Source organism: Salvia miltiorrhiza, unplaced genomic scaffold, assembly GCF_028751815.1.
Source record: "Salvia miltiorrhiza cultivar Shanhuang (shh) unplaced genomic scaffold, IMPLAD_Smil_shh original_scaffold_468, whole genome shotgun sequence".
Classification (NCBI taxonomy): domain Eukaryota; kingdom Viridiplantae; phylum Streptophyta; class Magnoliopsida; order Lamiales; family Lamiaceae; genus Salvia; species Salvia miltiorrhiza.
Window position 1 is genome coordinate 347,817 of NW_026651556.1, and position 24,477 is coordinate 372,293.

General features: G+C 31.4%; 3 protein-coding genes across 3 annotated transcripts; 1 reads left to right on the forward strand and 2 right to left on the reverse strand.

Annotated features, from left to right (window-relative positions):
• Positions 1–433: 433 nt before the first annotated feature.
• Positions 434–2,365, reverse strand: LOC131004899 (uncharacterized). The gene has a single exon (XM_057931664.1). The coding sequence runs from the start codon at positions 2,205–2,207 to the stop codon at positions 729–731; it is 1,479 nt and encodes a 492-aa protein (XP_057787647.1). The 5' UTR covers positions 2,208–2,365; the 3' UTR covers positions 434–728.
• Positions 2,366–2,524: 159 nt separating this feature from the next.
• LOC131004900 (uncharacterized) lies at positions 2,525–5,067 on the reverse strand. The gene is made up of 2 exons (XM_057931665.1): positions 4,604–5,067; positions 2,525–4,162 (listed from the first exon to the last, which is right to left on the reverse strand). Exons 1-2 carry the CDS (start codon positions 4,917–4,919, stop codon positions 4,095–4,097), a joined length of 384 nt encoding a protein of 127 aa, XP_057787648.1. The 5' UTR covers positions 4,920–5,067; the 3' UTR covers positions 2,525–4,094.
• A 13,580-nt stretch (positions 5,068–18,647) lies between these two features.
• Positions 18,648–23,767, forward strand: LOC131004902 (enhanced ethylene response protein 5-like). Its single transcript, XM_057931666.1, has 9 exons — positions 18,648–18,920; positions 19,217–19,353; positions 19,434–19,527; positions 19,629–19,993; positions 20,191–20,278; positions 21,136–21,212; positions 21,294–21,368; positions 21,453–21,558; positions 23,207–23,767. The coding sequence occupies exons 1-9, from the start codon at positions 18,750–18,752 to the stop codon at positions 23,336–23,338; spliced, it is 1,245 nt and encodes a 414-aa protein (XP_057787649.1). The 5' UTR covers positions 18,648–18,749; the 3' UTR covers positions 23,339–23,767.
• The last annotated feature ends 710 nt before the right edge of the window (positions 23,768–24,477 follow it).

Sequence of the window (24,477 nt, forward strand, 5' to 3'; positions counted from 1 at the left end):
TATACGAATTTCTTATATTGTTTTTTCCAATCGCTATTTCAACTTTTGTTAATTTTCATTTAGCAAGCACAAAAGATTGAATAGTTCAAACTTCAAAGGGAAAATTACACACACACACACCAAAAAAAAAAACAGAAGTTTGAATGAATATAAAGAACTACTATAGTTCCAATAAGAATCTATTCTTTTTTTTAGAATATTAAGAATCTATTCTTAACTGTAGAATAATTCTCTCCTAAATCAATTGATACTCATCGGAAAACCCATTGCGAAATATTTTAATTTTGAAAAATCATACTATAAGTAGAGGAAAACTTTGTATTTTTTATGTCGAGCAAAACTTTGTACTATTAAATTACTTGTAATGTAGCAATTTATCAATCTTGGAAAAGTTAATGCACAAGGTAAGAAATATCGGTCCACTTGGAGCATGTGAATAATGAATTGTTTCCTTCAACAGTTGAACCAATTATAGTTCTGAATTAAGACAACACTAGTTTCCATCGTAATTAGTATGGATGGAATAAATTAGCTTTGCAGCTAACCTCTAATGAAAACGGCCACGAAGATCTGTGAAATATTCAAGATACAGTGCACAAGTAGCACGTCATGTAGAAACCAAAACCAATATCCACCTAAATCATACAATTACAACACAAACTTGATAAACTACATGAACTCCCAAATACCAGTATCAGTTACCTTCACTGCAAAGTTGAGAGCGAGTTTCAATGAGTAGGCAAAACAACACTTTTTGCAAATGACACTGATCCATTATTGGAGGCTCCATCAATATTCAAGATTGTAGTAACCATGTTATATATCTGCACATTCTCAAAAGATGGAACCTTCCTCCCCTTGGCAAATTGAGGTCCATGAGCAATGAAGATAGTCCTCATGGAGAAGAATGCATTGTCATATCCGTGAGCTCCACCGCATTCTTGCCCTTGTGACCTCGTCTGCTTCACCGTGAACCCTTCCCCTACCAATCCCACTATAGGTGGGATCCGATAACTTGCAGAGTAATGCAGCCTGTTAGGCAAGTCCTCCTTGAGATAAACTCTCAAGAACTCCCCGTTCTCCACTCTACCCGACTCCAACCCCTCGTTCATCTTAGCAACAACATCACTCGATGAGTAACCAGGTGGCGGCCTGATTGAGAGCAACGGAGTGTACGATTGAACCCATTCTTTCGGAATTTTAACCCATTCAGCAAGATCATCTAAAGCTATCACCTTCTTGTCACAAGTGCCAACCATACCATGATCACCTAGCAATATGATATTAACATCCTCATAAATCCCTCTTTTCTCCAAACCATGAATCAACCTCCCAATCAGTGTATCAATCTCAACAACAGCATCAGTAATCCGCACATCATCGGGGCCGTATATGTGGCCCTGATGATCAGGATCCTCGAAATACAATGTCATAAACGAAGGGATATCATCGCTAGGCAAATCGAAGTAGTTCAAAACAGTATCAACTCTCTCTTCAAAAGGCACAGATTCATTATAAGGCATACAGTAAAATTTAGGGCAATCCCAAGATCCCTTGTGTACCTCAGAGCCAGGCCAGAAATAGGTGGAGGCTTTCAATCCGTGATTCGCCACCGTCTCCCACAGCGGCTCGCCCAGCCACCATTCCGGCTCGTGGCTGCCCATGTTGAACTTGTGGCCGTTGACGGGATCTGTGAAGTAGTTATTGATGATTCCGTGATAAGCAGGGTACAATCCAGTGACAATGGAGTAGTGATTGGGGAAAGTTAGGGTTGGGAAGACCGGAATCAATCCGCGCTCGGCTTCGGTCCCGTTGTGAATGAGGCGACTGATGTTGGGGAGATCGGTTTTGTATTGGTAGCCGAAGCGGAATCCGTCGGAAGAGATGATTAGGACGACGGGGTGCTTGAGCTTGGAGAGGGGCCGCGAGAGTGCGGCGGTTGAACCCAGGCTGGGGTTTTGGGCGGGGGGAGATGCGGAGGAGAAGAAGAGGAAGGAGAATGCGGCGGCGGCGGAGAGAGCGACGGCGGTGGAGATGACGAGGGAGATGAAAACGAGGGTGGCGGCGGCGGTTTTCCTGGGGGAGTGGGGGTGGGCGGCGGTGGATAGGAGGGCGGAGGAGGAGGAGGAAGCGCGGAGATCGTCTTCGAGTTCGTTAGTTGAGATTGGAAGTGAGGTGGTTAGAGTGGATTCTGGATCGGAAGCCATTGGTGTAGAATTGGAGAAAGCTGCGCGATTGTTTGTATGGTGATGTTGAAATGGAGTGAAGGTTGATAGTTGAAGAAGTCAAGAAGAGAGTAGAGGAAGAAGAGAATGGTAGGTGGTGACATCAACTACGACTTGTATCATGAAGCTCGTGCAAATATAATCTAATTTAACTAGTGTGTAACCCGTCGAATTTCGACGGGTATTATTTACTGTTATAATTTATATAAAAAAAAAAACGTAGAAATTATTTCATAATATATTTATAAATTATGAAGATTATTTGATGTTATAGTTTATAAATAAAAAGTTCACTTCCCTTTCATAATATATTTATAAATGATGAATATTATTCAATAAAATAAGTGTTAACATGACATAGGTCTACATTACATGTCAAACTAAAATGAAAAAATAAATTAAAGAGGACACCCGCTACCCATTGGATACCCCCACCCACTATCCGTCGATGCTTGAGAGGTAGGAGCACTGCTACTTCTCGGCGTCGACATCCTATAATCAACCACGCAACAAATGCAATAAATCACCCAACAAATAAATTACCACGAAACTGCAACAAATTTTAAAGAAAATTTCAACTTATTGTACACTACTATTTGCCATCCATATCCGCTACCCGTCCGATACTCGCCACCCGCTACCCGTCGGATACCCGTCAAGACTTGAGAGGTAGGGACGCTGTTGCTTCTCGGCGTTGACATGGCAAAACAATCAATAATAGTGTCATAAGGAAAAGCTAAAGCAACATAGTGTATAATGCACATAATTTGGATGGCTAGCTAAAATGTAAATGTTCACTTAATTCCTCTTCTTTCCCTCATCTTTTGTAACCCTCGTGGAAATAGAACAAATCAAAAGAGCTACTCTTTTACTCAAAAAATCCAAATCTCATGCAAAGGAACTTCAAAAGTAATCGAACAACAATATATTGAGCAATACCGCACATAGTGTACTAATTAATTTCCAAACATTTTCAATTTCAGCTTATGAATTCAAAAAACAACACATAAATTATCCATCCAAGAAATGCAGTCTACTAAACCTCAACTAATAAACAAAAACACAAACGAAAAATCACAAATAGAAATGAGTGATCAGTTAATGCCACAACACACATTAATTGAATTAAAAGTTCACTAAATCAAGGACCAATGTCATTTACAATCCAACAAAAAAATCACACAATAAGCGTGATCAATAAAGGTGGAACCTTTTCATATTTGACCAATATTTATAACACTAAGAATGGAAATATACAGTGACTTAGAGAAGGGGAGAGATTACCATTGCAAGCAGGGGCAGATAATAATATTAATCTTTTCTATTAGTGAAGATAATGAAGCAATGAACAAAGAAGAACAACAAACGCAACAAAAGAAGAAGAAAAAACATTATTAATTTAATAAGATTTGCTTAACAATTATAAAACAATCTAGCTATCATATTTTAATCATGATCCTCTGCTGCTAAAGATGTCTGCCATTTTTTTTCGTAAGGTCTGTGTATCATCATCTTTATGAAATAAGTCATGCATGCCCAAGTGCTTCACAAAAAGTACTACATCATAGAGGTCACCACGAGAACAATCAACCATGCATGCCCAAGTGCTAATAGCATCTTGATGAACTACATTAGGAACTATTGGACTCGGGGCAACACTCTTTAGACTTTGTGATTCTAGCCTATCATTTATTGAGAGAATTCAAAAGCAGGCGAGGCAGACGCAATGAGAAAAGTAGCAGCAAGATTAACCAGCCAAAATTCTCACTATTCATCGCATAGAATTGCTAAAGCTGTCATGCATAACTAATTCTGAAAGACAACTAACAGGAGAAGAGACTCATCCCAACAGGAATAAAAATCATACCGTCAGTGCGTCACTAATGATGGAACTGGATTGAGAGGTACTTTGAATTCTTCGACGGTGAAGCTTGAACCTATATAACCAATCCATAAAATAAATACAAAAGAAAGAAACAACAACTAAATCTAACATACATTTGGGGAAGAAAATTCCAATCTGCAACACGAAGACAACTTGGAGAAAAAAGAAAATTAAGCTTACTTTGAACCAGAACGAAGAGTGGAAGCCACAAAGCACCATCGGTTGGTTGTAAAACTCTTATCATTTGAACTATTGAATTTATAGCTAAAATCTAAACTTTGAAGTTTCTATTGTTAAAATGTATCTAAAATTGGCTGATTAAATAAAGTTTCCATTGTTAAATTGTATCTAAAATTGACTGATTATTGATTGATAGGTAAATCATATAATTGTATATAATTTTATTCTTCCAAAATTTGTTCCTTTTAAAATTCACACTAATCATTCCATATTCACAATAGTCGAATATAATGTTTCCTAATAAAATACTTACCATAGCTAATCAAGAACCGTTCCGGAACCAAGTAATGTCCGGCGAGACACCCATTGACGGCGGTGGTGCTAGGCGCAGGGCAGCCATTGGCGGCAGCTGTGCCATGGCTGCGGTGGGGGAAATGAGAGCTGGTGTGGAGACGGAAGGGGTATAGATCGCGAAGGGTGCCGGGGCGGCGAGGCGCGATGGCGGACGGCGGTGGAGGGGAAAGGGAGAAGGTGGATGGAGCAGATCGTTCGCGGCGTCTTGGTGACGGGGCAGATGGCAGTGGTGGTGGAGTTTGCAACGAATTGCGAGGGGGGAAGAGAGGTGGCATATCGCGGCGGGGAAAGGTGGAGGGGGCAGATCGCTGGAGGCGGCTTGGTGATGGAGCAGACAACGGCGGTGGCGGTCGAAGCTAATGCCAGCGACGGTGGAGACGGGTTCTCAAGATTTGGAGTGAGACGGGGGTTTTGATTGTTGAATAATTTATGATATAACTAGTAAGTGACCCGTCGAATTTCGACGGGATCTATTAAAATATAAATTTATAAAATTATTTAATATTATATTTTTTATTTTATGAATTTCTTTTCACTAAAATAGATAATTTAATAAAATTATTTTAAAGTAAAAGATTGTAATATTTATTTGAAATTGATCTAATTTAAATGTCTTTAGGAAATTTATATGTAAGCATAGTTTTATTTAACCCACAAAATATTAAAAGAGAAATTTGAACAATTATTTGAAACGTACCTAAATTAGATGCATGTAGCTGGAACCAATAACTGAAAAAATAAGAAAAATAAATAAATTAAATTAAATCATAATAGATTTCGGTAGATATAATCCTATATTTAAAAAAGATTGTCCCTGATTTTTATTTATTTTCATAGCAAAACAAACACTCAACAGAGAATTGTCTTCTCTAAAACCGAATTGAAAATTTAGTGAAATCTGATGGACTCATAATCATTCTAGCTATAGGAAACTATTTGCCCGCATTTTTTCCTGAAATGAATTTGCCTTCAATTACGCGTTCCCCAAGTTTAGTTACTATTAGCCTAGTGTAATTGCAAAACTCATTAGATGGATCAATATTTCTAAAAAGCATGATTATGCATCCCTCTTAATTTCATGACTCGGCAATCGTGAACACTTGATCGTGTTTAGATATTCATCCGAGAATACATGTTCATCGAGGTCCACTTGTCCATCTTCTTTGCGAATGCTGTTTGAACTTAGTCAAACCCTTTCTTTGATAGACATTAAAGACATGTCGTCATCATTTATCGTATCAACCATCTCATTGGTAGGGGCCAAGATAGCTCTATTCTTAAACATTTATAGGTCAAATGCATATGTGTTTTCTACTATAGCTGCAATAAGATTTGTTGCATCACGTATAAGAATGTCTTTTGATAATGTCACAACAGATTCTCCATCACCAAGACTTTGACCTTTGCCTGATCAAAAAAAAAAACCAAGACTTTGACCGGCAGTATAGTCACCTATTTTAAGTATCCATTCTGCAAATTCTTTGGTTTCTTCTATATCCGAACCATAAGCATTTGCCTATCAAAATGTATATTTGAAATCAAAATGTACTTTTATCAAATGTGTACTAATTGATTTTCTGTACAGAGGAGACAATTAATTAAAACTTAAATAGCAAAATAACGAATTTTAGCTAATGAGAAAAATATATTAGACCAACAATTCTAACCATATAAATACATACATACATACATAAAGACAATTAGTAATTTTTATATTTTAATACTTTTTTCTATTTTCTAAAATGGAGGATGAACTCAAAACAAAATAAACTTGCATTTTTTAATTTTCAAAATTAATAGCTATAAAAAATTACACTTTATGGCAATCTAATGGTATACTGAATTTAGAGCGTGTGGTGCTGCCCCTAAACAACATTATTGAAATTTATGAATTTCTTTTCACTAAAATAGATAATTTAATAAAATTATTTTAAAGTAAAAGATTGTAATATTTATTTGAAATTGATCTAATTTAAATGTCTTTAGGAAATTTATATGTAAGCATAGTTTTATTTAACCCACAAAATATTAAAAGAGAAATTTGAACAATTATTTGAAACGTACCTAAATTAGATGCATGTAGCTGGAACCAATAACTGAAAAAATAAGAAAATAAATAAATTAAATTAAATCATAATAGATTTCGGTAGATATAATCCTATATTTAAAAAAGATTGTCCCTGATTTTTATTTATTTTCATAGCAAAACAAACACTCAACAGAGAATTGTCTTCTCTAAAACCGAATTGAAAATTTAGTGAAATCTGATGGACTCATAATCATTCTAGCTATAGGAAACTATTTGCCCGCATTTTTTCCTGAAATGAATTTGCCTTCAATTACGCGTTCCCCAAGTTTAGTTACTATTAGCCTAGTGTAATTGCAAAGCTCATTAGATGGATCAATATTTCTAAAAAGCATGATTATGCATCCCTCTTAATTTCATGACTCGGCAATCGTGAACACTTGATCGTGTTTAGATATTCATCCGAGAATACATGTTCATCGAGGTCCACTTGTCCATCTTCTTTGCGAATGCTGTTTGAACTTAGTCAAACCCTTTCTTTGATAGACATTAAAGACATGTCGTCATCATTTATCGTATCAACCATCTCATTGGTAGGGGCCAAGATAGCTCTATTCTTAAACATTTATAGGTCAAATGCATATGTGTTTTCTACTATAGCTGCAATAAGATTTGTTACATCACATATAAGAATGTCTTTTGATAATGTCACAACAGATTCTCCATCACCAAGACTTTGACCTTTGCCTGATCAAAAAAAAAAAAACCAAGACTTTGACCGGCAGTATAGTCACCTATTTTAAGTATCCATTATGCAAATTCTTTGGTTTCTTCTATATCCGAACCATAAGCATTTGCCTATCAAAATGTATATTTGAAATCAAAATGTACTTTTATCAAATGTGTACTAATTGATTTTCTGTACAGAGGAGACAATTAATTAAAACTTAAATAGCAAAATAACGAATTTTAGCTAATGAGAAAAATATATTAGACCAACAATTCTAACCATATAAATACATACATACATACATAAAGACAATTAGTAATTTTTATATTTTAATACTTTTTTCTATTTTCTAAAATGGAGGATGAACTCAAAACAAAATAAACTTGCATTTTTTAATTTTCAAAATTAATAGCTATAAAAAATTACACTTTATGGCAATCTAATGGTATACTGAATTTAGAGCGTGTGGTGCTGCCCCTAAACAACATTATTGATGTTATACCACTCGAAGCTACCTGGAGTACTACCCTTCCTACGTATGATCGAGTATAAGGTGTTCCAAATATATGTCTTTCCTATACCACCATATCCATATAGAAAGAAAAATCCTCCCTACACCACTATCAATCACGACCATTATTTTTTCATAAATTATTCTTTGTTCATCTGTCAAAGAGGGATATATACATATAGTTTAACGTTGTCTTCTTTCATTTCTCCCATATTGTAAAACATCTCTTCTAATATCAGTAGATTCTCTTAATCAGATATGACAGTTTCGTTTGATAACGACATGCTAGGAAAATTGGTTAAACTGGTGAAATTAGAAGCAACTTCTTAATTTCAACCAATGCTAAGTTTTTTATTTGATCATCTGTGAACTACAAATCTGTTAAAGAAAAGTCATTAGAACAATGTAATATCCAAATCAAAACTATAAACTATAAATCGTAGACATATTCATAAATTATTTTTATTAGAAATTAATTAAAATTTAAAAAAAATAAAAGAATGAATGATTATTGAAAACAAAATTTAAACTCGGGATATGTAATTGAAACTCAAATGTTTCTGACCATATAAATACATACATACATAAAGATAATTAGTAATTTTTATATTTTAATATTTTTTTCGATTTTCTAAAATGGAGGACGAACTCAAAACAAATTAAAGTTGCATTTTTAAAATTTTAAAACTTAATAGCTATAAAAAATTACACTTTGTGGCAATCTAATGGTATACCGAATTTAGAGTATGTAGTACTTCCCCTAGACAACAATAATGATGCTATATCCATATAGAAAGAAAAATCCTCTCTACACGTCTACACCACTATCAACTACGGCCATTATTTTTTTCATAAATCATTATTTGCTCATCTGTCAAAGAGGGATATAGACATATATTTTAACGTTGTCTTCTTTCATTTCTTCCATGTTTTTTTATTTTTATAGATTTATATATTATTGATTTTTATAAATTTTTTAATAGATGGAGTTGATTAGAGGTGGAGATTGATTAGAGATATTGAAAAATATAAGAATGAATGAGAATTGAGAAAAAATGAGTTTATATTATATGCTTGGGACATCTCTTCTAATATCAGTAGATTGTCTGAATCAGACATGAAAGTTCCGTTTGATAACGACATGTCAGGAAAATTGGTTAAACTGGTGAAATTAGCAATAAGCAACTTCTTAATTTCAACCAATGCTATTATTTGATCATCTGTGAATTGCAAATTTGTTAAAAAAAAGTCATTAGAACAATGTAATATCTAAATCAAAACTATAAACTATAAATCTTAGACATATTCATAAATTATTTTTATTGAAAATTAATTAAAATTTTTAAAAATAAAAGAATGAATGATTATTGAAAAAAAATAATTAAACTTGGGATATGTAATTGAAACTCAGATGTTAACTAATTAGTATTTTGATGTATATGATCTGCATATGAATCTAAAATTCGTTAGAATAAGTTGATGTATATATTCTACTTATTAATGTAAAAGTCGTTGGAGCATTATATTGTTATTAATTGTACAACTTGAAACTCAAAAAATGCATATAAATGTTATATTCGTTGGAGTAACTTACATATATTATATAAGTGATATTATTGATTGATTTTTATAGATTTATATATATATTATTGATTTTTATAAATTTTTTAATAGATGGAGTTTGATTAGAGGTGGAGATTGATTAGAGATATTGAAAAATATAAGAATGAATGAGAATTGAGAAAAATTGAAATAGAGTGATTATATGCCGCCACGTAGGATAGAGTTTATTTTACTTTTATATATATATATAGATTCTAATTCGATTTGTAGGTAATTTGGATGGTAAATGTAAAATTAAAATATATATATATATTACATGTGGAATTATATTGCCACGTCAGCGATAGAGAATTGAGCTAGAAGCTCTAGAATTGCAGGGATTTTAAACCTTGATTTCTTAGATATGCCACCTAGGACCTCGAATTAAGGAGAGCGTAGGAATCCTTAATCGTATTATATATTGATAACAGTAATACTTATTTTTAAATTTAATCTAATAAATTACTACATTCGTCTCAAAAAAATAACTATTTCTTCTAACACGATTTTAAAAGTGTTAATTGGTATGTTGTTATTGGAAAAACATATTCATTTTATTGTAAGTAGAGAAAAAGACCCACAACTAATATTTAAAATAAGTTTAGATATTGAGATCAATAATTAAAGAATAGTATTCAAAATTAGAAATTGTTGAAGACCGACGAAAATAATAAAATACGCATAGATGAAATATTATTTACAAACACATATCCAAATAAATTGAAAGCACAACACACCCAATGACAGAATTTTTAATCTTTTTTCACAATTTACCACACATCTATAAATATATATTGGCAATGCGAATAATAAATTTTAAATTTATTGCAACTCGATGGAAGACTCCAAAGTCCAATGAGTTTAGACTTATAAGAAAATCGGCATAGATTTATTAAGACGAAGGGGGTTCTATATTAATTTTCATACTATAAATGGTTAAATGACAAAATCGAATATAATTATGTTTAGTCATAGTTTAATTTCACCAAATAACAGGGGAGTTGGTCCTGGGTACAATAAATTGTACTGTACAATCGAGTTGCACCCTCCCGCATCATGATCCGCACTTTGATCCAAACCTACATTCTGATTCGAGCCGTGTAAATAACACTATTCGGTTATACAAATGACATTGCATGTAATTGATACTATTCGATTATATAAATGACTCTGCGTATAAATGACACTGTGTATAATTGACACTATTCAGTTATACAAATGATATTAATCGTGTAAATAACATTATTTGGTACACAAATGACACTGTCTATAATTGACAATATTTGGTTATACAAATGACACTATAATATTTTAAAATGTCATAGTGTCATTTGTATAATCGAATAGTGTCATTTACAGACAGTACCATTTGTTTAATTGAATAATGTCATTTACACAGTTTAGGTCAGGATGCTAGTTCAGATCAGGATACGAATCAGAGTACAATCCAATTATACGATACAATCGATTGCACCCAAGTTTTTGTGACAATAGGAATGTAAACAATTAACTTGGAAACAAATGAAAATCCTTTTATATGTGACATTACTTTAATTAAAGATAAAATATTGAAAAGAAAGGAAATGAATGATTCCCAATTTATTTGAGTTAGCATCAGAGATGGAATAAGATTTTTTTCTTTTTTTTGGAGATAAAATAAAAAAATTATATTAAATCTTGATAAACAATATCTAAAAGTCAAAAAGTCGGGCTTACAAACCATTACGTCATTAATTGAAATAACAAATTTTGCTAAACTATGAGCTGCTATATTAGCCTCCATACGAACATGACATAAATCAAACACAAATTGTTTATTGACGTGAGAGAAGGTCGCAAACAAGTCACCACACAGTGAATCCATGCCCTTATACTCACACCAATCACCATGAACCACATGGATAGCCAATATAGACTCCGAGAACACCACGATTGGACCGATATCATGTTGAATGAAAAAATCAATCTCCAACAACATAGCATGAAGTTCTCCCATCAAAATGATATTGGTAACACCAACATGCTGCGCCCCAGCTGCTATAATCGAGCTCAAATGGTCTCTAACAATAAAACCCACTCCAGCCAAAATTCCACCTTGGTGTATCGACACATCGACGTCCAACCTTAATACCCCACGCCTCGGAATGATGCATCGCTTGTCACATTCTTTCAGTAGCAGCTGATGCTGGGCTGTCAATTTCAGACACACTTCTTGAATTTTTTTTTTTAAGAAGAGTTCACTCTCATCAATCATCTCCACAGCCTCAAACACTTTTTTTTTTCCATGTTTAACATCGCACATAATGCGCCAAATCTACCATATGCAAACACTAAATAGCTCGAAGTCTTCCACGCCGAACTCCTCCAGAAAGTGGCGGCAAATCGCTTCAAGAGACAATCGATCTTTATTTTTTAAGAACCTCCACTAAGTCGTATTCTTCTAGTGCTTTCTAATAAAATCAAAATAAAAGCAAACAATGGACAATTGTATCCCAATCTTTACGACACCAAGAGAAAATGTCGTTATTCGGAACATGGTGACAACAAAGGTTTATCCTCCACAGCAAGCAAATTAGATATCTTTTTCCACATGAAAATCTTCACTTTTGGGGGTATATTGATACACCAAAGCGAACTCCACCGTTTCTTCAAAGAAACCGAGGTTGTAGAGGGATTATGATCGTAAAATCCAACCGCAAGGCCAAAATTGTGAAGGAGAAGGTTACAACAAACAAACACGTAAAATAGCATGTCTTTAACAACACTTCCATGAAAAAAAATTAAGGGGATAAAATTTCAAAAATTCTAAATATGATGATTTTATTTCCCACACTTCAAATCTATAAATTATAGCAAAATAAATATTATCCTACGTGGCATCGTATAATCACTTCATTCTATTTTTTCTCAATTCTCATTCATTCTTATTTATTTATACATTTCTAATTTTTACATTATAGTAAAATAAATCTTATCCTACGTGGCATCGTATAATCACTCCATTCTAATTTTCTTCAATTCTCATTCATTCTTATTTATTTATACATTTTCTAATCAATTTTTACATTTAAAAATTATTAAATAATCATATAAAATTATAGGTAAATTTTATACTATTAAATAATCGTATAAAACTATTAGATAAAGTATGTACTATTAAATAATCGTATAAAACTATTAGATAAATCCAACATATCCATTTATTTATAATCCTACATATCCATTTGATTATCAGAACCATTATATAACTACATTAGTACGTGGCATCGTATAATCACTCCATTCTAATTTTCCTCAATTCTCATTCATTCTTATTTATTTATACATTCATATCTAAAAAAAGATTTATATTTATATTTTATTTTATTATATATTATTAGTATAAGTTTATCACATCATACTCACAAATTAATATGTATATATATAATGAGTAGTGATATTTGAACACCAGGTGTACGTTACACCTGGTAAAAAATCGGTTTTTTACCTGCTTAGAGTGTGGGCCGGTTTTATGGATTTAGTATATTTACTGATTTATCCTTGATTTATTTCATCCATTTTCTTTCTTTTTTAATCTGCCATATTATTTCATTTTTTTCGGCCAGTATCATAATTCGGATAAAACCGTATAATTATATACGAGTTTTAGTGTAATCTATATTTCCGTTTTTGAAAAACATTATTCTATTATTATTCTTATCTACTTGTTTTTATATTGGAATACAGTTTTTTTTTAAATAAGGAATGCAGTTAATTAATTGTTAAGAAAGGAATTAGCTGGATTCACTTGCAATAAAATGGTTAAATGGTTGAATGTCAAACCAACTGCAAACTGAATAAGTTTCTTCATAAAAAGAAAAAAAGAAAAAGAAAAAAGCAGGTGTCTTCTTTTACTATATGCAAATCGATTATGTATAAAAGAAGTTTTTATTTATTCATTCCTGAGTTTTAAATGTAATATATATGTCTTGAATTCTTTGCAGATATTTTTATTTTGTTTCGAATTTATTTTTCTAAAATTAATTTTTGTTATTTGAAATTTATGTTATATTTTATGTCGGAAGTTTTTTTATTTGTTTCTAAAATTTTGTTATTATTTTTTATTTCACTAATTTAGAGATTCTAATTCTCCTAAAAACAATCCTAGATTTGTTTCCACTAATTTAGAGATTCTAAATCTCCTAAAAATAATCATAGATTTGTTCCACTAATTTAGAGATTATAATTCTCCTAAAAATAATCCTTGATTTGTTTCTACATATATTTTATTTTTTGATATTGTTTTTTTTTCGCCCAAAATAATATTTAGAAGTCGTTTTTGTAAAAAAAATCGAAATGAGGGTAAAGTTATTTTAATTTCGATAATTATTTATTTTTTCTGACTTTCATGTGCAAAAAACATTTTGAAGATTTAAAAAAAAAAATCAAAATAAGAAAAAAGATGTTTGAGGGATTTGAACTTGAGACCTCTATAAAATGTGAATGATACTTTGTCACATTGTCTGGTAGTTGCAACAACATAAGTCTTTAGTTAGAATTGATAATAAAATGATTCATGCGATTGGACATCGAGTGAATAATTTAAATAACATATTCATTATATTATTTCAACTCTTATAATAAAGTATTAATTAATTGAAGTAAATTAGTGAATATGAGAAAAAAAATAATTGATACGAATGTATTTCGCTCGCAAGACTATTTAACATAGACTTGAATGAAAAACTATGTATTATTGTAAATAATACAATGAGGTGAAATGATTCATATGGTTCATATGAATATATTTCGCTCGCAAGACTATGTAACGAAGTCGATTCAATTCAGTTATTCGTTATAAAATAAAAATTTATTAATTAATTTAAGTTAAATTAGTGAATTTGAGGATAAACGTAATAAAATGAGGTGAAATGGTTCATATGAATATATTTCGCTCCCAAAACTATGTTTAACAAATCGATTCAATTATTCATTATAAAATAAATATTTATTAATTATTTTAAATTAAATTAGTGATTTTGAGGAAAAATATAATAAAAGGAGGTGAAATGGTTGATATGAATGTATTTCGTTTGCAAGACTATGTATAACAAGTCGATTCAACTATTCGTTATAAAATAAACATTTATTAATTATTTTAAGTTAAATTAGTGATTTTGAGGAAAAATATAATAAAATGAGGTGAAATGGTTGATATGAATGTATTTCACTCGCAAGACTATGTATTACAAGTCGATTCAACTATTCGTTATAAAATAAATATTTATTAATTATTTTAAATTAAATTAGTGATTTTGAGGAAAAATATAATAAAATGAGGTGAAATGGTTGATATGAATGTATTTCACTTGCAAGACTATGTATAGCAGGTCGATTCAACTATTCGTTATAAAACTATATAACATATACTTGTAGACAATGTATTATAATATAGTATTGAAGTCGATTTGATAATAAAAAAAAATGAACTACTATAGTGTAAATAATGAAGTCGAAATAATTATACTCAATGAAACGAAGTTGAATTAATTAATTGAATTAAATTAGTGAAGTTTTAATTAAAAACGAATCATATGATGGGGTTTTTCTCGGAAAGCTATATAACATATAGTACTTTATTAAAAGCGATATAATAGTAAGAAAATGAACTACTATAGTGTGAGTAATGGAAAAAAAAATTAATTCAAGTGAATCATACAATGGGATTTTGCTCGAAACTATATAACATATACTTTATTTGAATATATTATAATGAAGTATTGTAATCGATATGATGATAACAAAATGAACTACTATTGCGTGAGTAACGAAGTCGAAATAGTTATACTCGATGAAATGAAGTTTAATTAATTAGTGAAGTTGTAATAAAAATAAATTTTTATAAGATATATATAATGAAGGAAATTTTATTAAAGTATAATCAATCATACGTAGAGATTTTGCTGGGAATCTATATAACATATACTTGAATACAATGAATTATAATATAGTATTAAACGCGATATAATAATAAGAAATAATTATACTCAATGAAATAGAGATGAATTAATTAATTGAAATAAATTAGTGAATTTGAAAAAAAAAAAATGAATCATACGATGGCATTTTGCTCGGAGAACCATATAACATGTAATATAATACAATACTTTATTATAATATATTACAATAAAGTATATGTAATATTGTTTTTCGAAAATCTCATCGCGTGATTCAATTGAAAATTTTCTGTTTCGTTACTCACACTATAGTAGTTCATTTTCTTATTATCATATCGCTTTTAATAAAGTATATGTTATATAGTTTTCCGAGTAAAATCTCTACGTAGGATTGATTATATTGTATTTCTGCTTTCAACTTCACTAATTTATTTCAATTATGTAATTAAACTTGATGAACGTTGAGTTTAATTATTTCGACTTCAATAAAATATTATAATACATTCTCTTAAAGTATATGTTATATAGTTTTCCAACCAAAATTACATTGTATTCACAATTTTTTTTTGAACTTCACTAATTTATTTTAATTAATTAATTAAAATTTATTTCATATTGTCAGTTATATAGCATTTACTGGATTATTATAATACATTTAATCCAAGTATATGTTATTTATTTTTTCAATCGATGCCCCATCGTATGATTAATTTTATTTTTCTTTCTAACGCTTCACTAATGCGGTTGCCACTACCGGACAAGGTGGCAAAGTATAACTCACATATTATTGGTGTCTCAGGTTTAAATCCACCAAGCACTTTTTTTCTTGTATTTCGCTTTTTTTTTAAATCATCTTCGAATTTTTTTATTAAATAGTATTTGAAAAAAACTATAAAAATGAAAACAAATCTAGGAATACTTTGAAAGGAATCTCTAAATTAGTAGAAATAAATAAAATAAACATATAATTCGCAAAATAAAAAATAAAAATCGAAAAAATAAAATAAATGTCGAAATAAATCTAGGATTATTTTATAAGAATCTCTAAATTAGTGGAATCAAATCAAAGATTATTTATTGGAGAATAAAAATCTATAAATTAGTGGAAACAAATCAAGGATTGTTTTAGGATAATATCTAAATTAGTGGAAACAAATCAAAGATTATTTTAGGAGAATTTCTAAATTTGTGGAAACAAATCTTGGATTATTTTTAGTAGAATATCCAAATTAGTGGAAACAAATAAAAATATATATAATTTTCGAAAAATACAAAAAATTTAGAAAAAAATATTTTCGAAACAATAAAAAAATAATATGTGGAAACAAAAAAAAAGAATATATAATTTTCGAAAAATACAAAAAATTCAGAAAAAAAATATTTTCGAAACAATAAAAAAATAATATGTGGAAACAAAAAAAAGAATTTTTTTTAAAGAGAATCATAAAATTAGTGGAAACAAAATAAAACACAATTTTAGAATATAAATAAATAATTTAATCATCAATAAAAATAAATAATATATATATATATTTTTTAAAGTTGGAAAATATAAGGAAACAATAAACTAAAAAATTAGGAAACAAAAAAACCATAAATTTCAAAAATCATAACACAGAAGAAAAAAAAAGCAAAATAATAAAATAATATATCTAATAAAGGATAAATTAGTAAATCAATAAATCACTAAAAACCGGCCCATTTGGACTAGTAGGAAAACCGGCGATTTTTTGGAGGTGTATTGCACACCTAGTGTCCAAACATCATTTCCGATATATAATACGTTTATATATAGATGTATTCACTTAAATAATTAACTATATATATATGATTGAATATGATTTCAAATTTGACGATGTTGTATAAAGTTTGAGACGAGATGATGCTCATAAGTAAGAGGCGAGATTACCAAGACTCAATTATGATCTTTTAAACTCTAGACGAGATGATGGTCACAAGTCAGTTATGGTCTTTCAAACTTCATATAAGATAATGCTCAAAACTCATTTATGACATTTTAAGTTTCAGACAAGATGATGCTCAAAACTAAATTGTGATTTTTCAAGTTCCACACGAGAGGGTGCTCAAAAGTCAGAGATGGCATGTCAAGCTCCAAACGAGATTATTCTCATAACTTAATTATAGTTTCACAAACTCTAGACAAAATGATACTCACAAGTAAGTTATAATTTTCAAGCTCCATACAAGATGATACTCAAAATTCAGATATGGTATTTCAAACTCCAAAGAATATGGTTTTCAAAATTTTGACGTTGAAATGTCATGTGCGGTCTTTAGAGCTTCATATGATTATCTGGTCGTATTAGGTCCATATGCGAGATACTCAAATGACATATGTTTAATTAAATTATTTCTTATCCGTCAAATTTAAAGAATTTGAACAAACTTAATACTCCCTCCGTCCCCCAAACATCTTTCTAAGAGAGGATGACACGAGTTTTAATAAAAGTTAGTTATGTATTTGATAAGTGGATAATGAGTCTCACAAAAAGTGAAATTGTAAGAGTGATAGTTAGTGAAAGTGGAGAAGAGTCCCACAAAAAGTGAAATTGTAAGAATAATAATTAGTGAAATTGTTTCCAAAAATAAGTTAGGAAGATGTTTTGGGGACGAACCAAAATAGAAAAAAAAAATGTTTGAGGGACGAAGATAGTAAATATTATCGATATACGATTAATAGCAGATGCAACACATCAATCGTACATCATATCATACTTCAAATTTACATATTTTTTTCTTCTAAAATATTCAATCTCACATCAACTTTTTATAAACTTCATCAAATGAATATTTATATAAAAATGTATTTCTATTATCACAACCTACATTTAATTGGCGAAAGTTATTAAGATTAATATTATTTCAAATATTGTACTACTAATTTAATTTGATCATATCAAATTAATTAAAGAAATAATTTATATATAAACTATTTCATATGCTATAGTAATAAAAATAACATAAAATAATTATAAATGATGATATAAAATAATTCTCGTCGAATTTCGACGGATTAGACGCTGGTATTACATTAAAATTACAATTTCATAATAATTTGTAATTTTATTTGCCAAACCCCATTTTTAAAATACTCATAAGTCGATGATATTTCTCAAAATATCGTAAAATTAGCTCAATTTGAAAATCTCCCCCAAATTAACCCCAAAAACCCTAAAATCAGGTGTCACCGAACGACGTCGTCGTAGCAATTGCTGCCTGTTCCTTCTCAAGAAATAGAAGGTTGCAGGTCCTTCCTATGCTCCTTCAGTGGCTTCGACAATGGCGGCATATATAAGCATGGGTGAAGCTCACCGGCGGATAACCGAATACCTAACACGCTTCTGCGATGCGATCTTCTCTCAAGACGGCAAATCACTCAGCCGCCTGCTCTCCGTCTCCTCCGACTCCCCAGCCCTCCTCTCCCTCGCCGACGCCCTCAATACTTTCCAGGTCCCCTTCTTACTTGTTAAATTTCGTATTCCCAAACTTGAAGGATCTTATCTCAACTTACACAAGTTGGGGCTTTATGGAAAGTATGCGTTTCTGTATTATTCAGTTTCATCGACAATTACAGAATATCTAAAGTATGAACTCCTCCATCATTCTAAGCTCAGCTTCCAGTTCCATCAGTCTTTGATGAAATTGTACATATGTTTTTCTTTCCATTTATGTGCTCATTAAGTATTGATTGATGATTAGATACATCCAATTATATCGGTCTTTGATTTTATTGAATATATCTTCAGGATGCTAACAGAGTTATTCGGCAATCTGAGAAATTTTCTCAGTATGGGGACATTCTACTTCATGTATTTCGGGCCTTGCAGAGTTACCGGGTGAAGAATTTGGTTGAATCGTATGTGGCCTTTGAAAAAGCATCCAAGTATGTTGTTGTCTGATGAAGTTTTTGTATGATTAAGTTTTTTATGTCCTGCTGTTATTCCTAATTATGGAGAACTGTAGTGCTATCATTCAGGAGTTTCGAAATTGGGAAACGGCCTGGGCTTTGGAAGCATTGTACGTGATAGCATATGAAATTAGGATTCTTGCTGAGAGGGTGAGAAATTCATGAATTTCACTCCTTCTGTATAGTTATATATGTGTATGTATATGTATCAAGAGTCCAAAGTTAACTGATTTATGCTGTTGCATTTGAAGGCTGATATAGAGTTGGCTTCAATAGGGAAAACCCCAGAAAAACTGAAAGGTGCTGGTTCTTTCCTCATGAAAGTGTTCGGAGTTCTCGCTGGAAAAGGACCAAAACGTGTTGGAGCTTTGTATGTGACATGCCAACTTTTTAAAATATATTTCAAGCTGGGGACCGTCCACCTGTGTCGCAGTGTGATAAGGAGTATTGAAACTGCTAGGATATTTGACTTTGAGGAATTTCCAGTGAGGGATAAGGTCACTTACATGTATTACACTGGTCGTTTGGAGGTGTACAATGAAAACTTTCCTGCTGCTGACCACAAATTATCATACGCATTGGCACATTGCAGCAGAAAGAAAGAGGCAAACATAAGGTCTGGGTATACGTCCTCTTTTACTCATTCTATTGCCGATGATAAACCTGAATCTAGACAAGTTTGTAAAATGAAAGCCACAGCCAATGTGATATGTTTACGCCAGATAGTGAGATGCTCTTCATATATGCGTGACATTATAATCTTTAGTATTTTCCTTGGTACACTGTCGAAATAACCTTTTGTTCTTGTAATAGGATGATATTAAAATATCTTGTACCTGTGAAGCTTTCAATAGGCATCTTACCTAGGGCGTCGCTTCTTGAGAAGTTTAACTTAAATGAGGTATGATCTATACATGTTGCCTTAACTATTTAATTCTATCATAAATTCAGGAGGACATACTCGCTATTAGCCGCATCATTTCAAATTTCTTAAGATGGCATGACCTGTTGTTTCTCATAGTTGTAGCACAATGTATAGTCTCTTTAGGGAAAACCTCTTTGGTGCAATTTTAACCACAATCAGCAATTATCAGGATTAAGTATTCCAAGTTAGCCTTCTTATGTATGTATGATGCACGTATAGGCATGAGCATGTGCGAGTTAAGGTAGCAAGGGAACTTATCTAGATGGAGGTATATATGAAATTACGTTAGAGACAGCTGGACTTTGGAACTGAGCGAATTTTGAAAGGCTCATAATTAAAATGGATTTAAAAACATTTTGGCCTTCCCCACAGAACCTTGCATAATTATTTGGGACTGCTGCCCACTCTAGATTGTAAAGATTTCTTTAAAATTTATCATCTTTAGTTCTTTACTTAAACTATTCCATGAGTCCATAAGATTTAAGGAAGCATGGTAGAATCAGTTTTTGTCCCTTGTTCTGAAGCAACAGATATATCCGATAATATATATATAAAAAAAATGGAAGTAATTTGTTTAGCGGGAAACTTTTACCTAACTAAATCAGAACTCGTTGTGTTTTCCTCCATATGGGGAAACATTGGAGCACATTAATGGATATAGTAACCTCCATTAAAATCTTAAATGTGAAAATGTTTTGATATAATTGGTTGTGTTTTCCTGGGTGTGTTTGCTTGTCTGTCTGCACGTGTGTGCTTCTTTGTAGCATGCAATGGACCTGCTTCTCATCTTTGAACTCTGTTGTGAAAGCTTGTAATATATCTGTTTGTTGCAGTATAATGATGTCGTGCTTGCTCTTAAAAGAGGCGATCTTCGACTCCTAAGACACGCCCTTGAAGAACACGAGGACAGGTACAAATGTTTTTGCTTTTTTAGTATTACTTATTTGATAGTGAATTCCCAAATTTTCTTATCCAAGTCAAACATTATCAGGTTCTTAAGGTCAGGTGTCTACCTTGTTCTGGAGAAGTTAGAACTCCAAGTTTACCAACGACTAGTTAAGAAGATGTAAGTTGTGATGTTTCATGTGACTCTGTTTATGTTAATTGAGCCCAGAGTCCACATTTATTGTCTTTTCTGTACCTGTTGCAGCTATATTATGCAAAAGGAGAAAGATCCAAATAAAGCTCACCAGATCAAGTTAGATGTTATTGTTAAAGCACTGAGATGGCTTGAAATTGACATGGATGTTGATGAGGTAGTTCTTTCCTCATTATTCTCCTTTCAGATCATATGCATGTGGCATGCATTGACTGAACAGATTCTTTCCGCGCTGCTTAAGGAAATAGTCTAACCAAATAGCTGTCGAACATTAATAATTCAATCCATTATGGTTTTTTTACCAACATAGGTAAAACCACTCTAGATGGTTTCTGCTTGATTACAAGTTGAAGTAAAAAATATGAAAGAACTATGTTGGTCCAAAAAGAAATGCTTTTATGATGTTTCTATTTTTCTTTATTTTGAAAATATAAATGTTTATTGATTGAGAGGATTTAACAGATCCTTACATTTGTTATCAGAACATGTTAATTGCTGTTCAAACAAATTAATTGAAACCGTTATGAATAAAGAAATTTAGGACTATAAAACTATATATAATAGGATATATTTGTTTATTGAGTATAAATATATCCTCACACTATCATTTGTATTGTAAAAACTATTAATTTATGGAGTTCAAATTTAGCATAGTTAAGTTATTAAACATTTTAATTTGTTCTGTATCTCATTCATCATATTCTATACTTCTGATCAACTTTGCCATTTATACAAAACTATGCCATACTTTCTGCAAAATCATTGATTGCATAAATCCCCTGCTATTGATTTCTACAAGACCTTTGATGACAAAAGTTAATACATCTATATGATGAGAAATAATGAAACAAGCGATTGAATACTGTTATGTTTGTCCATTGTGATCATCTCTCTGTACTTCAACCATGTAAAAAATGCCACTTTTTTCTCCAAAAACAGATAAATGTCATGATGTAGTGATACATAAGTTCCTATTTTTTATTTCTATTCCAAATTGTGTTTTCACTCTGAGTTTATAATTGTTGCGGGGTAATAAATGTAGCAAATATTACAATTCTTTTTTACTGTTAAATTTGTCCACAGTGATCACCATCTCTGTTCTTTTTCCTTGTTAGAAATACCATATTTTCCACATTTTTAAACACCTTAATCTATTGAAGAATAATTTTCCCGTTCCTGGGTAATTTTGTGGATATATATATCATTCTTAATAAGACCCCCGAATATATATGTTACCTCTTTTCCTAGAACAGAAGATGGCACAGAACAAATTTTCTTGATTCCCTTTTTACAGCCTATTTCATATATGTAGCATGGACTTTTTCTGGATAAGAGTTGGTGGTTTTCAAAAATTGGGCATTTCCTTATTTTATGTTATCTACTCGTTTGTGAAAATAATAAATTTTAAGTGGGTGGTTCGACAAGACTCTGATCATGACTGCATGTCGTTTTTGGCTTGCCTAAAGATAATTCTATCCCAGAAAATGCTCTCTGCAGAACAGGAATCTGTTTCATTCTGTATGGAGAAAATGGCATTTTCAATAGGTTCACTTATGGGCTTTTACTAAATCTTTTGCTACGCACTCAATAGTTCTGTAACTGCACGCGTCTTTTGTAAACAGCAGCAATCTTATTTTATATGCGTGGGTATGTGTTGGTGAAATAGAATACACACAGTAGATAATTAACGATATGAGCTCTTCATTCTAAAGCTTAACTGGAGGAAAGAACAATCTAAGTACTAAACAACGAAAACCTCTTATGTTATTCCTCGTTATTTCATATGTTTATTCTTGGTTGTGCAGGTGGAGTGCATAATGGCGATTCTGATATACAAGAACCTTATGAAAGGGTACTTCGCTCACAAAAGTAAAGTGGTGGTTTTAAGCAAACAGGACCCTTTTCCCAAATTAAATGGCAAACCTGTCAACGCATAGACATTACTACACTGTGAGTATTTCTACAGAAGCTTCTTCTTTAGTAGATGAGAGAGCTATGTAGACTGAGCTGAGCTGCCTTGGTTTCGTATATGAATGAATGTCGACGCTGACCAAAACCAGAGAAAAATCAATTTTAGCTCACTGCTTTCAGGGGATGAAAAGTATAACGAATAAATAGCCAAGGTCTTTTCTTTGGGAAGCTTCTAGTTAACTCAAAGTTGAACGCTCCGTGTAATATTTTCCAATACAGGTAAAACGGTTGGTGTGTGGTGGTTGCAGGTGGCATGTAGCCTCTGTTTTAGAGATTTGCTTTGACTTGATGTATGAATTATAGGATCTGCCGCTGCTTGTATTAACGCCATATTCCTAAAGCCCCTCATTCAAATATTAACACTATTTATATATGTGTGGTGTGTTCTGGATAAATCATGTTTTTTGTGTCCAGTTTTCGCGTGTTTATTCAAGAACTCGGATCTTTTAGCGTTTTTCAGAAAATATTTTACCATACAATATTTGACTACAGAATTATGAGTCAATTCATCAGATACTTAGGTGATTTTTTTTTTTCCACATTAACCCAATAATACTCGTTTCACCCAAAAAAGATAATATAAAATTTTCACCTAAGAAAAAATTTCGTCTCAATACAAAAAAAAAAATTATTAAGGGACCAAAAATTCCTTACGCGAATACTTCTTCTCTAATGTCATGAAAACTCCTTCCCCCCGAAGTCCACAGAAATCTTTTTTTATTTTATTGTAGAGGTGCAATTTTTTTTGTGTTATTGAGGTGAAATACAATTTTATGTCGCTTTTAGTCTGATGAAATAATATGAATGTTGTTTTATTGGATGAGGTGGAAAAAAACAATTCACATAAAAATATAATGGATTAACTTATTATTCTGTAGCCAAATTTTGTAAAACGATATACTCCGTATAGTTTTTTTAAAATGCTAAAAACTGAGTTTTTTTTTTTACTAGAATGTGAAAGTTAAGAATATTTTTTTTTCAATATTGAAAATTAAGGATACAAAAATATGATTAGCCGTGTATTGATCAGGGGTGCTTACTTTAAAGAGACGTTTACTTTAAAGAATAACCTTGATAGATAAAATTAGTAACTTTACTTTGAAAG

Coding starts and splice junctions, on each gene's coding strand:
- LOC131004899 (XM_057931664.1), bottom strand. CDS start 2,207: ATGGCTTCCGATCCAGAATCCACTCTAACCACCTCACTTCCAATCTCA.
- LOC131004902 (XM_057931666.1), top strand. CDS start 18,750: ATGGCGGCATATATAAGCATGGGTGAAGCTCACCGGCGGATAACCGAA. Junction 18,921..19,216: donor ACGCCCTCAATACTTTCCAG/GTCCCCTTCTTA, acceptor ATATATCTTCAG/GATGCTAACAGAGTTATTCG. Junction 21,559..23,206: donor TTGACATGGATGTTGATGAG/GTAGTTCTTTCC, acceptor TTGGTTGTGCAG/GTGGAGTGCATAATGGCGAT.
- LOC131004900 (XM_057931665.1), bottom strand. CDS start 4,919: ATGCCACCTCTCTTCCCCCCTCGCAATTCGTTGCAAACTCCACCACCA. Junction 4,163..4,603: donor ACGGTTCTTGATTAGCTATG/GTAAGTATTTTA, acceptor TTGGTTATATAG/GTTCAAGCTTCACCGTCGAA.